The sequence below is a fragment of the Notolepis coatsorum genome, assembly GCF_963971535.1.
Source record: "Notolepis coatsorum genome assembly, chromosome: 4".
Lineage (NCBI taxonomy): Eukaryota > Metazoa > Chordata > Actinopteri > Aulopiformes > Paralepididae > Notolepis > Notolepis coatsorum.
The window spans coordinates 74,071,768-74,089,650 of NC_140168.1; the positions used below are offsets into that span (position 1 = coordinate 74,071,768).

At 42.8% G+C, this 17,883-nt stretch overlaps 1 protein-coding gene across 1 annotated transcript in view; it reads right to left on the reverse strand.

Moving 5' to 3' along the window:
- LOC311226820 (cytosolic non-specific dipeptidase-like) overlaps positions 1-17,883 on the reverse strand; it is a 46,629-nt gene that overhangs the window by 15,130 nt on the left and 13,616 nt on the right. The window contains exons 5-8 of the mRNA XM_084312230.1: positions 14,298-14,386; positions 9,508-9,708; positions 7,577-7,661; positions 2,088-2,248 (exon numbers count right to left, since the gene is read on the reverse strand). Coding sequence (XP_084168356.1) covers positions 2,088-2,248; positions 7,577-7,661; positions 9,508-9,708; positions 14,298-14,386 — 536 coding nt within the window. The remainder of the gene's footprint in view (positions 1-2,087; positions 2,249-7,576; positions 7,662-9,507; positions 9,709-14,297; positions 14,387-17,883) is intronic.

The window sequence follows — 17,883 nt, forward strand, 5'->3', positions numbered from 1 at the left end:
CACACAGTATAGTTACTGTAACACACAGTATAGTTCCTGTAGCACACATTATAGTCCCTGTAGCACACAGTACAGTTCCTGTAGCACAGTATAGTTCCTGTAGCACACAGTATAGTTACTGTAACACACAGTATAGTTCCTGTAGCACATTATAGTCCCTGTAGCACACAGTACAGTTCCTGTAGCACACAGTATAGTTCCTGTAGCACACAGTATAGTTCCTGTAGCATACAGTATAGTTCCTGTAGCACACAGTACAGTTCCTGTAGCACACAGTATAGTTCCTGTAGCACACAGTATACACTCCCTGTAGCACACAGTATAGTTCCTGTAGCACACAGTATACACTCCCTGTAGCACACAGTATAGTTCCTGTAGCACACAGTATAGTTACTGTAACACACAGTATAGTTCCTGTAGCACACATTATAGTCCCTGTAGCACACAGTACAGTTCCTGTAGCACACAGTATAGTTACTGTAACACACAGTATAGTTACTGTAACACACAGTATAGTTCCTGTAGCACACATTATAGTCCCTGTAGCACACAGTACAGTTCCTGTAGCACACAGTATAGTTACTGTAACACACAGTATAGTTACTGTAACACACAGTATAGTTCCTGTAGCACACAGTATACACTCCCTGTAGCACACAGTATAGTTCCTGTAGCACACAGTATAGTTACTGTAACACACAGTATAGTTCATGTAGCACACAGTATAGTTACTGTAACACACAGTATAGTTCCTGTAGCACACAGTATAGTTACTGTAACACACAGTATAGTTACTGTAACACACAGTATAGTTCCTGTAGCACAGTATAGTTACTGTAACACACAGTATAGTTCCTGTAGCACACAGTATAGTCCCTGTAGCACACAGTATAGTTCCTGTAGCACACAGTATAGTTCCTGTAGCATACAGTACAGTTCATGTAGCACACAGTATAGTTACTGTAACACACAGTATAGTCCCTGTAGCACACAGTATAGTTCCTGTAGCACACATTATAGTTCCTGTAGCACACATTATAGTTCCTGTAGCACACATTATACACTCCCTGTAGCACACAGTATAGTTCCTGTAGCACACAGTATAGTTCCTGTATCACACAGTATAGTTCCTGTAGCACACAGTAGTTCCTGTAGCATACAGTACAGTTCCTGTAGCACACAGTATAGTTCCTGTAGCACACAGTATAAAGTCCCTGTAGCACACATTATAGTTCCTGTAGCATACAGTACAGTTCCTGTAGCACACAGTATAGTTCCTGTAGCACACAGTATAGTCCCTGTAGCACACAGTATAGTCCCTGTAGCACACAGTATAGTTCCTGTAGCACACAGTATAGTTCCTGTAGCATACAGTACAGTTCCTGTAGCACACAGTATAGTTCCTGTAGCATACAGTACAGTTCCTGTAGCACACAGTATAGTTCCTGTAGCACACATTATACACTCCCTGTAGCACACAGTATAGTTCCTGTAGCACACTGTAGCACACAGTATAGTTCCTGTAGCACACAGTAAAGTTCCTGTAGCATACAGTACAGTTCATGTAGCACACAGTATAGTTCCTGTAGCATACAGTACAGTTCCTGTAGCACACAGTATAAAGTCCCTGTAGCACACAGTATAGTTCCTGTAGCACACAGTATAGTTCCTGTAGCACACATTATGGTATAGTTCCTGTAGCACACAGTATAGTTCCTGTAGCACACAGTATAGTTCCTGTAGCACACAGTATAGTTCCTGTAGCACACAGTATAGTCCCTGTAGCACACAGTATAGTCCCTGTAGCACAGTATACGGTCCGGATTCACAAGGCTAGTGTCCAACATGGTGGATGCTGCCAGTGGCCCCAATGGTGGTTAACTTGACCACTACACACTACAGCTGAAGATTATTCTTAACGTCAACAAGAACAAATATCACAATATGTCAAACGAAAGTGGGACATTAGGATACAACGACATCAACATGTGTAGTCGTACCTGTAACAGAAGAACTTAAAGGGGATAGTTTTGATTTTTGGAACCGTGGCCCTATTAGAAATTGGTGACGTGATAAAGACTCCTTGCCTTGGTCTCGTGCAGCAGTTTCTCAGCACCGACGTCCTTGCAGTACTCCACCGGGTCAAACTCAATCTTCTGGTACAGCCGGGTCTCCTCCTCGGTGAGCGGTGCCACGTCGCCGTACATCCCTGGCACCAAGATCTTCCCCTTCTTGTCCACCAATGAGCCTGGTAGGGAAACACCACAACACCAGGCGTTTAGCCGCTTATCAAACTGAGATTTAGATTATGTGGTTAAAGGGGCGAGTCCACCACAACCCAATACTGTTCCTCATACTAGCTCCGGATAGTTAACCACTGCCTGCTCTGCTGGTGCCCTGCCTGCTCTGCTGGTGCCCTGCCTGCCCTGCTGGTGCCCTGCCTGCTCTGCTGGTGCCCTGCCTGCTCTGCTGGTGCCCTGCCTGCTCTGCTGGTGCCCTGCCTGCCCTGCTGGTGCCCTGCCTGCTCTGCTGGTGCCCTGCCTGCTCTGCTGGTGCCCTGCCTGCTCTGCTGGTGCCCTGCCTGCTCTGCTGCCGCTCTGCCTGCTCTGCTGGTGCCCTGCCTGCTCTGCTGGTGCCCTGCCTGCTCTGCTGGTGCCCTGCCTGCTCTGCTGCCGCTCTGCCTGCTCTGCTGGTGCCCTGCCTGCTCTGCTGCCGCTCTGCCTGCTCTGCTGGTGCCCTGCCTGCTCTGCTGGTGCCCTGCCTGCTCTGCTGGTGCCCTGCCTGCTCTGCTGGTGCCCTGCCTGCTCTGCTGGTGCCCTGCCTGCTCTGCTGCCGCTCTGCCTGCTCTGCTGGTGCCCTGCCTACTCTGCTGGTGCCCTGCCTGGGGAGGAGCATCGTTGCTTCCTATGAGCTCATGGTGGCTCCTCAGGATATAGGCCTGCAGTGATGTTAAGGCCTCGGACTCTTCCTGACTCTCACTCTGGGCACATTACTTTTCTTCATACCAACAGCCATCAGACTGTACAACGCCTCACTGTGCACAGGGTAAATCCATGTATGTCTTCCTGTACATTTACATTTTACTATAGGTATACCTTCCTGGACATTTACATCATAATTTTACATTGTACTGTACATTTTACTGTATATTTACTGTATATTGTCGGATGTATATTTCAGAATTTTAGAATGTATATACATTTAGAATGTATATCTTTGAATTTGAATTTTTATTGTATTCGAATTCGTATTTTTTTAAAACCTTTGACCAACTAAATGTTCATTGTGAGCTATCTGTGGTGCAGAATTTCCCGCTGGATTAATAAAGTACTTCTATTATATTTGTTTGTCTTTTTGTTTGCACCTTACAACACCCCTACACCATATTCACTACACTACACACCTACACCACTGACTTTACACATCCAACTTATATTATTTGAAGATTATTGATTTAAATGTGCTTCGTCATTCCATTGAACCAGTGTGTGTCTCCCTTTTTGTCATGACTTTGAGCCAGGTCGTGACACTAGTATGAGGAACAGCATGGATTGTGCTGAGAAAGGACTCATCAACATTGATCAACATTATTATAGTATTATAGGGTTGCCAGGGTGAAATATGCCGTTTGGAAGGATTTTAGAGTCACTGCTGCAGTTACATAATAATAATACATTTGATTTAAAGAGAGAAGCACCTTTCTCTGACTCAAGGACACTTTACATAAAGAGAGTTGAGAGAAACGATATAAAAAGATGAGTTAAAAAATATATATATATATATATACCGGTATATATAGTAACAACAAGAACATTTTAGTTCAGCATTTTGTAAATACCTTCTGTTTGTGTTGTGTTTAATAAAGTGCACGGTTTCCTCTGCCGTCGATGTGTGAATGTGTGAGTGAATGGGTAAAATGTGAGGAACAAATTGTAAAGCGCTTTTGATAAAATGCTGTTATTTTAGTAATGCGTGAATCACAACATAGTTGACATTATAACTAACTAAGTTTGAACTCACACACAGCTGGTGCAACAGACTGTAGTGTTTAAGCCTTGTTCCTGCTGCTGCCTCTCTTGAAAAATCAAATCAAATGTACACATTGCTTCACAGATCGAGACGAAACATCACAATAGATCCACAACAAAAACCACCATGAAATCCACAATACGGCAACAAACGCCTCCCTAAAACCTAGCAATAGGAAAGAAAAAATAAAACATGGGGAGAAACCTGTAGCACAGAGTATACAGAGCTGAAGCACGTTTACATGGCCCAAGGCTTGTCATCACAATATGCCACAATGCCCAGAAAGACCCTGCCCCTCTTGCGTTCGCCACCTATTCTGCTGCTTATTAACAAAGAAGCACAGTAACTCAAATACTGTGTCCAGCACACGTGGGGTTCCAGTGTTGTAGTAGAGTCACCAAATCTAGTGTCCGAGTCGAGTCTCGAGTCCCCAGTGTTCGAGTCCGAGTCACCAAAGAGCCAAAGTTGAGTCCCCATTACCCTAGTCAGAGTCCGAGTCCAAGTCACCAAAGAGCCAGAGTCGAGTCCCCATTACCCTAGTCAGAGTCCGAGTCCAAGTCAGAGTCACCAAAGAGCCAGAGTCAAGTCCCCATTACCCTAGTCAGAGTCCGAGTCCAAGTCCGAGTCACCAAAGAGCCAGAATCGAGTCCCCATTACCCTAGTCAGAGTCCGAGTCCAAGTCATCAAGGTTGAGTCCTCTCCACTCTGGCAATCAAAGAGCTCTAATCTTGAAATTATTAGAGCCTATTAGCTATTACCAATTTTTTTCTTTTTTTCTTATCAATATTAAGAAGTCTGAGTCCTCGTCTGCACCTTCCGAGTCCGAATGCAGTCAATGCTCGAGACCAAGTCCAAGTCTGAGTCATCAGTGCTCAAGTCCAAGTCTGAGTCATCAGTGCTCAAGTCCAAGTCAAGTCACGAGTCCTGAAAATCAGTCCAGGACTCGGACTTGGTGGATCCATTTGTATAGTTCTGTGCATCATTTTAATGAGTTTGAACAACTCTTGTTTTTGTTTCAAGCCTACCGACTTTGCTCATCCCTGGCTGTAGTGTACTAGCCAGGGTCCCTTGGACTAACGTCCAAGTCAGAGAGAAACGCGAAACAACTGCCTCTTTGCACTGCTGCGGTCATGCAAGCGCTACCGGAGTCTCATGGCCAGTACAGAGAGACTCAGAAGGAGCTTCAACCCCAGGCCATCAGGACTCCATGTAACACCAACCCATCCATCTACACTCATTGCACACACATCCACATGCACACACTCACTTTAGAGACACTTTAAAACTACACCATATTTCATCTATTTATTAAAGGGGAACTGTCTTACTGTTTCTTTCACTATTTGGACAGTTTTACACAATTCCTGTGCGTCTATGGAACACATCTGTAAGGTTTTTCTCAAAAATATTAATTGTTTTATATTTCTAATAGAGTACTCAAAAGCAGCATTTTTCCACTTCAAGATTTCAAGCTGTTTTGGCCTGGCTCCGCCCATACTCGCTTTGAGTGACAGTTACCCACAGTCTGCGACTGGCAGACAGAGAGAGAGATAGCTCAGAAATCAGAATGGCTTAGTTGAGTGAGGGAGGATCTCGTGAACTCGAGACTAGATTGATGAGTCAAAATGAGAATTAGAGAAACAGACCCCATTGATATAATCCCCCATTGCTAGGAAACAATGCTAAACACTGGAAAAGGCCATTTATAAGACATGGGACCTTTAAAGAGATTTGCACTATATCCATACCTCATTTTAGTATTTTGTACCTCATTGTCTGCATTTTTACTTCATTGTACTTAGGTTGTACTTTAATTTGTATATTGTATATTTGTATAGTGTTGGGACTTTATTCCTCTTTACTTACTTTTTTTTACTGTATTAAGCAAGCATTTCACTGTAATAGTACAGTATAGTACTTTATACGTGACAAATAAAAGCAAACTTGAAATGATCAAAACTGATATTTCTTACATCTTCATTTGGATAACGTGATAGAGTTGGACCTTCACTACACGGACTGTAGCTGAGGGGTACAATTCCCTGACTGTATTGTTAGATATGATATTTAATACCACTACCTCATGTACTTTAACTTCTGGCCACCCAGTACAAGATATAAGTATGATGAACACTTTCCCACCTGATGAAACGAACCAACACAAATGGACCAAATCGAATATTTAATACAGCAAAGGGTGTACACAATATTCACTTAATTACATTTATGATTTGAAATGTTAAGTATGCACTTTTATGGCAAATGAGTATTCGTAGGTAAATCAACATTGAATGTCCAATCTCTGGTTGCGCAGGGAGTAAGTATACAACCTGGAATATTTAGGAAACGATAGCGATAGTACTTAAATAATTATAGCTGGATACACTAAGGGGGGGGGGGGGTCCCGCTGGTTGTAAGACAGTAGGAGGGGGGGGTTAGAGAAGTCGCTGGCGGTATCCCATCTGGCCGACGGTGTCTTGGGAGAATCCAAAGTCTTAGACCCAGTGCCCACAGAACCTCGGGCCGTAGACGAACACAGCTGGACCCTCTGTGGAACGGTATCTGCCGGTCCACAACGGAGAGACGTGGTGCGACCTCACGTGTAGAGCGCCGCCTCACCTGTAGTCCTCTCCGGGGGGTAATTCCAACACTCGACAGTGTTGGCCTTTATCCATGGAATAATCAAAGCACATAAAGCATAATCCAAGAGCCGTGGAAGGCTCGCCGTCGTCGGGTAGAGTAATCCAATATACAGGTCCAGTCGCTCTTGACCCGGAGCTCCTCGGATGCAATCACCACTAGGGGTCTGACCAGCCTGGATAAGCGTCCAGATAACGTCAGGAACGATGGGGGTACTGATAACTGTAGAACTCGAACCGAACGATGCACCATACATAAATAGACTATTATTAGCTTAATAGAATACGTCCAACTCGACGGTATGGTGCCAAACTATGACCATTCAACTATTAATCTACACGATATCTCAATGCCTATTCTGGGCCAAGTAGGCCCTACTACACCGCACGTGCTTCGTGGGGAGGCTTTTGCGTCTGTCACTCTGTTGGAGGGTAAAGAACTGGACTAAAAGGAAAGTTCTACTTTACGAGCGTCATATATATATGCGCTATGAACAAATAGTACCACACGTATTTCGCCCGGCATATTACTGCGCGGAACCGGGGGCTGCCTCGACATGTTAGGCGGCACGATTGAACTTGAACCTAGGGGTATGGCAACCTGGCGCCAGGTTCTAGTCCAATGGTAGAATGAAACTATTATGGGCTGTTTAGTAGAAACGGGGATATTCAATGCATATTGTACAAGGAATATACAGGGGATATCAAACGATATACAAATACAATTAAATATATATATATAAATAAATATACATATTCGGTTTAATCTGATCCTTCACAACACGGACCATCGAGGCATTCAACGATACTTTTGGTTAACACTAAGCTTCCAATAAAGACAGCCACAGAAAAGTTAGTTTTTTTTAATTTCTTAGGAAACTCCTTAATGTCACTTCTTAATAACTTACCCATGAGATCAATGAGGTCGGTCATGGCTTCGTGAACAGAGCCGCCAAACACCCCAGAATGGAGATCCTTATCACAGCACGCAATCTGAGATGTAGAAAAGAAGTAATTTGAGCATATTATTATCTCTAATCACAATTTAGAAAAAAATACAAAATAAAAAAATATTTATAAATAAGAAATAGTACATTTACATTTAGTAATTTTGCATTTTATCCAAAAGCGACTTACAAGTTCTGTACAACAAGTCATCAGGAAGGGCACAAATCTATCAGCTGAGTAACAATGTTCATCAAAGTGTTGAGTGCTACATTGTAAGTTAGTATATTAGGACAAGTGCATGACAGTAAGGTTAGTTAGGGTTAGGTATATATATATACTTTTTTCAGATAATGGTTGAAGAAGTGCGTCTTTAGTCGACGGCGACAGTGTCTTGTATTTATTACAAATTTAAAAAGGGATTAAGTGGAACATCAGACATAATATTGTGCAGCAAACGTATAAAGAAATAAACCCAATCCACCCAATTTCAATATTTATGTCAAAATATGTGCATGTTCATACACAGTATGGCGTGACGTGTGGTGAAAGTTCAAATCCAGCATAATAGATTAGATTCACATTTATTGTCATTAGGCAGCACAAGTACAGTACAGTTGGCATCTAACCAGAGTGCAGTGACAGTAAAGTGGATAACAATATACAGTGTAACAAGTGATGATTAAATTAAATATATATAAGGAAACTAACTACTGAGTAAACATGCTAATCTGATGTGTAATCTGATAACTGTCTGAATACACCTGCATATAATCCTTTTTACATACCTGTATATACACAATATCTATATCTGTATATATCCCATACCTACTCTTACTAGTTATATCGCTAACCAGTATGACTTACTACCAGTGTTTTGATACCTGTATCACTGTACACAATACTATAACACGGTACATACTACATTTATTACTCATAAGTACTCCAGTTGAATCACTTGTACATTGTATATTGTTTAATGCACTTTACTGTAACATTTGCACTGCAACTTATTTTTGTTGTACTGTACTTGTGCTGTACGATGACAATACATTTGAATCTAATCTAATCTTCTTTTGGCTTCTGTGCTCCTGAATGATGGAACGCAGGGTACATTGAAATGAGGTGCACTAGTGTCTATGAGTGGATTTAGAGCACTGGTGACCAAGCAGGTCACCACAAACTGGAATTGTTTTTAAGTTTTGTTTGAGAGTGCGATGTTTTAAAGGATTCTATGGGAATATGTAAAAGAGAACCACGTATTACGATTCCATAACATGTTATATCTATGGTCCAAAAATATTAGTGAACATGAACAATTCTCTCTCCAAATCCCAAAACTAGAGTGCTAAAACTCAAACTTGTGACGCCATCAAGTATAAAGTCTGAAGCTGCTCCATAGACAATGAATCGGGGAAGATGATATAGAATATAGATGATAGTATAGGAGACATGGGTACATTTTCTGTTTCAGAACTGAGAACACTACTGTAGAACAAAGCTCATTTGGGTATAAAAACTCAAACAATCGTTCTGTGGATCCACAAAATCAGTCTCATTCATTGGCAATGGAGTGGCTCCAGACTTAATACCTGATGACATCACAAGAGTTGGGCCAGTGAAATAACATATTAGAATTCTTCATGTTGGTGGCGTTTCCTCTTTAACCCTTTCACTACCACACTACCAAAGTGTTAACCCTTTCACTGCGACAACACAGAAGGTTAACCCTTTCACTGCCACACGACAAAGGGTTAACCATTTCACAACCACATTACAGAAAGTTAACCCATTCACTACCGTAGTGAAAGGTTAACCTTCTGTAGTGTGGTAGTGAAAGGGTTAATGTACATGTAAACACACTCGTGAGAAGAGTTACAAGCAGGACTCCCACCTCAACGAAGAAGTAGCATATTCCCCTGAGGCCATAGGTGATGCAGGGCTTGGTCTTTCCCAGCCAGTAGTTGTCGGAGATGCAGACGTAGTCCACGTCTTTTAAGAAGGTGTCTTTACGAGAGAAGATCAGGTCATCCAGGCCCTCGGATCCGGACTCCTCCATGCCTTCGAAGCAGAATTTGATGTTGATGGGAAGTTCCTGCTCCGTGAGAGAGAGAGAGAGAGAGAGAGAGAGAGAGAGAGAGAGAGAGAGAGAGAGAGAGAGAGAGAGAGTGTGAGTGAGTGAGTGAGTGAGTGAGTGAGTGAGTGAGTGAGTGAGTGAGTGAGTGAGTGAGTGAGTGAGTGAGTGAGTGAGTGAGTGAGTGAGTGAGTGAGAGCTCATTTCCCATAATGTTGCTGTGTTCCTTAACTTCCTTTAAAAAGGTACCCTATCTTATAAATGGCCTTTTCCAGTGGTTTGCATTGTTTTCTAGCAATGTGGGGTTGTACCAACACTGACTAGATGTGAAATCTCTACCCAGTCCCATTTCTCCAGTTCAGCCGAGACAAGAACCTCCCCCACTAAACCAAGCCATTCTGAATTTATGTGGATCTGTGACGTAAGAATTCTGATCTGCCACCGCCCGCCCACAATCAACTTAACTTAACTAGACACTAGACACTTAACCTACTTGCCTCGTATGAATGTGTATGCATGTGAATGAATGTTGGTGGTGGTCGGAGGGGCCGTAGGCGATGATTATTCGCCACGCTTCCGTCAGTCTGCCTCAGGGCAGCTCTGGCTGCAATTGTAGCTTACCACCACCGGTATGACTGTGTATGAACGAATAATTAAGCGCTCTGGGGTCACTGGGGTGTCATGAAGAGCGCTATATAAATCCAATCCATTATTATTATTATTAACTGATTGGAGGAGTTAGCGTAACGTTGAAGGTATGAGCAAAACCAAGCGAGTGGAAATAATGCGGAAGCGGTTTCCCTGTCAGCACTTCCTCCAAAGTGTTCGACAGTGTTCCTAATCGTTTCCTAATGATATCATGCTCCACAAGCAATGAACCAGGGCAGTGGCAGTTTTTGGACTGTATGAGCCTCTCTCTCTCTCTGTCTCTGCCTCTCTCTCTGTCTCTGCCTCTCTCTCTCTCCCTCTCAGAATGCAGTGCACTCGGAGACTCAAGCCGCGCGTGTATGAGCCTCTCTCTCTATCTGTCTGTCTGTCTGTCTCTCCCTCTCTCGAACGCAGTGAGCGCTCCGTAGTATGATCATGAATTATGATCGACTGGAATAAGAAAAAATAAGTTTACTACTTATACTGTATTTGTCTCCTTTGTTCATTGTTACCTAAATGTCATAAGTGAATTGTATAGAAACAACAACTCACCAAAATTGACTATTGCACAACTGCCAGTGCAGGTGGGTGACTGTCACTCAAAGCGCATTGCGAGTATGGGCGGAGCCCAGCCTAAAACAGCTTGGATTTTTTTTTTTTTAATCTTTTTCCCCCTCCTTTTTCCTCCGATTTTCTCCCATCCCAATGTTAGTCGTTATGCCAATTCCCAATCCCCTTCCTGGTCGCTGCGCACTTACCCCCCACAGTCGCTCTGGGAGAGTGGAGGCTATCACGTGCTTCCTCCGACACACGTCTAGCCAATCAACCGCTTCTTTTCACCTGGCAGCGCGGACTCTCACTGAGAGGGTGTAACATGTGGAAGGATCACACTACCCCCCTTAGATCCTATCCGCGCTGAGCAGGCGCCCCGACCGAACTGTAGGAGTCGCTGTTTACAACGACCCGGACCCACCCCGCCAGCTTTCCCACCCTCTAATACTGCCAATTGTATTAGTGTGAACGGCCAGCCAAGCTGGTGACAACGCCGGAGCTGTGAGCTGGATTCGAACAGGTGAATCCAGCGTCTCCGGTGTTGGTGACGAACGCAATCTCCGCTATGCCACCTGACCGCCCACAGCTTGGATTTTGTAAGGGGAGAAACTGGTGCACCAAAGTACTTGATTAAAAAAACAAAACGATGAATTTGATTGAAAAACACCTTACAGATGTGTTCCACAGAATTGTGTAAAATTGCCCAAATAGTGAAAAATAGGGGACCTTTAAGACATTTTAACCAAAACATGCCACAAGATCTAGTGTTGTCTTATTGTGTGCATTTCCCCAAAAAATAAGTTCACTGTTATGAGTTCAATTTAAATGAACTTATCATGGACATTTCCCAGAACGTTTTCAACCCTTTGCAACCCTAGTCCACCCATAGTTCCCTTCTGCAGAAAATATAGTCGGTTTACATTTCTGATGCGTAACATTGGCTATCTGTGAGATACTATTTAAGATAAGATATTCCTTTATTGATCCCCTTGGGAAAGTTCAGGCGCCATATTAGCAATATGGGGGAGGGGGGAGAACAGGTACAGGTATGGGCAGGGTAATAGAAGACATAAATATAGGCAATAAAATTTAATCTTAATATAAAATATGAATAAAAGTAAACAGTATACACAAAGGTGCAGATGAGGTTTGTATATCTGTCATAATCCAGTCATTATACATGCAAGTTCAAGTTACTGCAGTATTTTTTTTCAAAACCAATTTGGTCGTGGAGGTCAGTAAATGGTTCCAGTTATAAAAGGAGTTATTTCAGGATGTGAGACGGAGCTCTCTCTCCTAGCTGGTGCTGTGTTCTCTATCTACTAAACTACTACTACTAGTACATCACCCAGTGAATTTCCACCAGTCAATTACCCAGGTTAGGCTTCAATCACCAAGGCCCAGGAGTTCAAAACTTGTAATCCCTATCTGATTGGATCACATTTGTATTCATTCATTTCAACTCATTATGAATTGAAAATGGGGGACCCTGATGTAAACAAGACGAAAGTCTTTCTCTGGTCTGCATCCCCTTAACAATTGTGTGTATCAGGGCGGCTAGGTGGTGTAGTGGTCTAAGGCACTCGCCACCAGTGTGGAGACGCTAGGATTCGCGTGTTCGAATCCAGCTCTCCACATTGTTTTTCAGTTTGGCTGGTCGTCCGCAGTAATACACATTGGCCGTATTACGGGGAGGGAAAAACTGAAGGGTGGGGATCGAACGTTGTGAACAAGCGACTCCTACAAGTCGGTTGGTGCGCCTGCGCAGTAGAATCAGGAAGTGTCGGGGGCAGCGTGAGCCTCCCACGCGTTACTCCTCGACACTAAGAGATCGAGCTGCGCAGGTGAAAAGATGCGACTGCTGTTACCTCAAGTACCGGAGGGGACTTGTGCTATGTATGACTTAGTCCTCACTGCAGCCGGCTTGTGGGAGGCAAGAAACAGCGTTCGTGACAGGGGAGGGTTGAATTGGATGATACGAAATTGGGATGGGAGAAAAAAAATATATAGAAAATGGGAGAAAAAGTGGATCAAAAAAAAACAATTGTGTGTATTGAGCTGTACTGTACTGTACCCATTCTGCAATCTGTTAATTAAAATGTTCAATCAATCAATCAATCAATCAATCAATAGGGATTCAATGTTTTGAACTCCTGGGCCCAAGCGATCACCCCTTCAAACCAAGTTAGGCTTCAACCACCAAGCTACCACCCCTTCAAACCAAAGCTTCCTTTTGTCTTTGTGAAAAAGAGGACAAGGAGTCATGTGTCCTAGGAGCAGCCAAGTCCAGCTGGTTCAATCATTACATGTTGGATGCTATACATTGATAAGCAGTGCCAAAGGAACACATTCTACCCAGAGACCTTTGGCCACATTAGCTGCTGACAACACCGATATGACCATAAAACAATTACCAAATCACTACCGTACTCTAACACCCAGATAGGCATTTGCTACATCATTTCCATCTTCACACAGAATGCCTATCTGACCATGACAAATGGTTGAACTACTATTAGGAGGGTATCAAAAAGCAACGGTGTGGTTTGGCTCCAGTAAATTGTTCATGGACGTGAGATCCAGAACAAATCTTGAAGGATAACAGGTTTCTTTTGTTTATTAAATTCCATGACCCCCCCCCAAGAATATTCCATTACATACAGGCTAGCACAATTTCCATGATCAGAATTTGTCAGTATTTGTTACCATTTCACCAACATTAAATGTTCTCTGAATACCTCAGGTCTTGTCTTGGATAGATAGCCATAACTAATACGTGGGACTTGTGGGAATCGGTTGTTTGGATTATTAGTCCTTCAAAAAGGTAACAAGATCTCGCATCAGTCAAGCTCGACTTTAAGGTTTTGAAAAGAAGATTATGAACAGATTTCCATGACGTTTACACAACCATTTCAATAGGTCTACTTCTAAATACTTTCCCCACCCTGGAAAACACAATATTTTTATTCCATGACTTCTCCTAGTAATTAATGAATGAATGAAGAGATGGTGTTAATCCCCGTCTATGAGGTGCTTCACATAAAAAAAAATACCTAAAGGGCCTAGATTGAAAATAACCACAATAAGATATTGCGCAGATTCCCACACTGTTACTAAATCTATAATGTCCATAATTATCCTGAAAGTAAAAAAGAAATTACAGATCCCATAGTAGCTGATCGTATAACAAAGAAATTGACAGATCCCATAGTAGCTGATCATAACTAAAAATAGACAGATCCCATAGTAGCTGATCATAACTAAAAATAGACAGGTCCCATAGTAGCTGATCATAACTAAAAATAGACAGATCCCATAGTAGCTGATCATAACTAAAAATAGACAGATCCCATAGTAGCTGATCATAACTAAAAATAGACAGATCCCATAGTAGCTGCTGGTAACTTTACCTGCTGGATCTTCTGATAGGCTTCAATACAGTTAAACCAGGCCAGCACTGGTCCCTTGTCATCTGTGGAGCCCCGTCCATAGAGCTTTCCTGTAAACAAACGGGAGGAATCAACCTTTGATCTTTAAACATTTTTTAAAAGCACATTCAAAAAAAAATTATGGAATGAGGACAATTGGAATACATTCCAACCATAATACATTTGGAATAACCATGCGATCCAACAAGCCTGGCACAACGCAGGAGGATCTGTGATTTTTGTGCACCTCTGCTCATCTTAAAACGCTTAGTGCTCGATTCTTCCAACTTCCCCGTCCATTATGCCACAGGCAGGAAGTGAGCTCAACAGAGATGAATGTTATCCGTCTGACAGCCGGCTGCATGTCACCAGACAAGACATGTGACCATTTTCTGCTGAAGAGGAGAAACGAGAGGAAACTAAAAGCTGTCATATATCTGGACAGGAGAGGAGGTAAGACCGCTCATCTGGTAATCGGAAGGTTCCTGGTTAGATTCCGGCTCCTCCCGGCAGCGCTTTGAAGTGTGAATATACTTAACCCCTAACCAGGGGTGAGCAGGTTGGCACCTCGCATGGTTGCCTCTGCCATCGGTGTGTAAATGTGTGAGTGAATGGGTGACTGTGAGGCATACGTTCTAAATGGGTGTAACTTGTTTGTTATATAATCCAAAGAATACCTTTCTTTTTTTTGTATTTTATTTTTGTATTATTTTTTAAACAAACACATAAACAAACATGACAACACACAATAGGATATACAAACACACATATGCTCCAGCTCGTACCCCCCCCCTCCCGGACCCCCCATTGGATAATCCAACCATTATAACTTGTTCCGAACCAGACATTGGATAAACCAACCATTATATGCTAGCTTTTATTCTCTCCACCACTTCTAACCACATTGCCATTTTGGATTCATTGAGACCCAAAATTCTTGCTGTAGATATTTCTTGATAAATCACATCGAGATATGTAAGAATCCAGACCTTCCGGCACATTTTTTCCGGTTGAAACCATCGTGATGCTATCAGCTTTTTAGCCACTGTGATACCGGATAAAACCAATCTCTTTAGCTGTGGAGGTACTGCATACTCAAAGACATCATTCAGCAGTAATACAGAGGGGTGTACAGGTATATCCAGAGTTAAGAGATTTGATAATTGCTGGGTCACTTCTTTCCAAAATATCTTAACTGGTGGTTCACGGTGTTCCATTAAGGATACCAATTGTACACCACAGATACCACAAATTCTTCTATGAAAGAGCGACATCGAGAGGTTTTGTTTCAGATTTTTATCATCAATTACTAACGGCCTCGTATGAAACCCTCCATCTAGACTCAGTCTGGAGGAGGGATATACCAGACCTGGAGATAGACTTTGACTGGCAAGAAGCCTGGGCAAATGTACGACTTGCATCAAGGAACCCGGACCATCAACAAATCAATCTTAACTATATTCACAGGACATACTTAACTCCTATAAGACTGAACAAAATGGGTCTTAAACAAGACTCCAAATGCTCCTTATGTACAAATGGGGACGAAGGGACATTTATGCACATGTACTGGGAAGAATACCTTTCTTACGTTTCTTTTGGTTCACATTTTTTACACATTGGTTCAAACATGATCACGGAAGGTGACAACCCTAACATGTCATGTTGTGTCACAACAGAATGAGTAGGTGAGTGTTAGGCCTACAGAAAGTGTAATCTATTGATTGACTTGCGCGACCTAGTCAATTCGGTAGAAGAGTCTGGTGGGCGAGATTATGCATGACCAGCCTGTGATCTAAAAAGAGCATATTACCTACCTAAAAATTGAACTAAGAGTGATTTGAACTTGTGACCATAGGCTCCACAGCCAGCTGACGAACGAGTTGAGCTACGCGGGCCGATGTTAAAACTGAGTGACTAATCCATGATTTACACTTGTGCCAATTGCGTGCGTTTGTCCCTAATCTTTAGTATTGGGTATTGGGTTCTACGATACCCATTTCAGCGTGCGTGTGTGCGAGGCTTGCTCTCGCATTATTATTATTTCTACGAGGCTCGCTCTCGCATTATTATTATTTCTACGCTGCTCATTATTATTATTTCTACGCTCATACCGGCGTGGGGGCAAAAACCTATTATTTCTACGAGGCTCGCTCTCGCATTATTATTATTTCTACGCTGCTCATTATTATTATTATTATTTCTACGCTCATACCGGCGTGGGGGCAAAAAACTAGCGTAGGTCAGTGGCCAATCAAAGCAACGCGGAAGGACAACTTGCTTGTGGAAAGTATAGACGCTTCCCTGTTATACAGACCGGTGTTTTCGGCATATAAACAAAGTAATTTAGAAGCTGTACCGGGCGCGTCTATTCGAAAGGCAACCGGTTCATGCGTTTTGCTAATCTGATTGGCCACTGACGTTTCTGGTCATGTGACATGTGCGCCCAATCGCGTGACGCGTCCATTTCCGCCTCGACCAGCAGCAAACTACCTAACGCCTAGTTTATCACTGGTTAAGCTTAGGCGACTCTTTCGAAGTTGGTTAAGGTTAGAGTTTGGAATCAAGGCTGGCGTTCTATCGCCATGCTCTAAGACAAACTCTAACCTTAACCAACTTCGAAAGAGTGCCTAAGCTTAACCGGCGAAAGAACTTGCCGTCACACGATTGGTGCGACCAGAAACAGCAGTGGCCAATCAGAGCGCAAAACGCGAACGCGGAAGCATGAACCGGTTGCCTTTCGAATAGACGCGTGCGTGTAGATTTTTACCAACCCACTTTCAGTTCCGCGTACACGCGTACCGGGCTGCACCGGGCAGAAAAGATCATTTGATGCCAAGATGAAACGTTGCATTTTGCTGCATTAAGGTAAGACAATGGTTAATCTATTATTGGATGCCTTCATTTGAACACTTAATTTGCACTATATATTAAAAGAGTGGGTCTCGCCTCGCATAGCCTAGTGGGTGACATGTGTATATTGACAAAAAAGGAAAGAATTTGCGTGCTGCGCGGTCATTGCCTCCCGCCGCCTATGACGTTATTATATCACTTATCTCCGCACCCCCAACTCTGACTGACTTTCCGCGGCCCTGATTCCAAGGACATCATCCAGTATAAGTGGCTACTTTGGTACCTGGTCATTGTGACTGTCTTCCTTTTCACAATTGTTCTTTTTGGTATTTTGAAGGGAAGAAATAATGCAATACTTATATCCAAAATGTTTTGTCAGGCAACATTTTTGCTAACTCCATGTATATTTAGGCTAATGATAGCTAGTGCAAACCTAGCCGTCATCAACAAGCTAGGCTAGCTAGCTAATATAGCTAACATTAGTGACCTTAAGTTTAGCAATTTTGTGTCTCATTTGTCATTAGGGGTCAAGAGGGACAACCTTGCAAACACGCTGTGACAGAAAATGGGCTTCTTGCAATAGAAACAGAATTATCTTCGCTTTGATTAGTAGGAAAAGGAATGTTGAAGCAGTTTATGATGATGTCATTTATAGACATGCTGCTGCTTCCACTCTTAAACCACTTGACTCAGTCTCCAGATTCATTACTGGTGA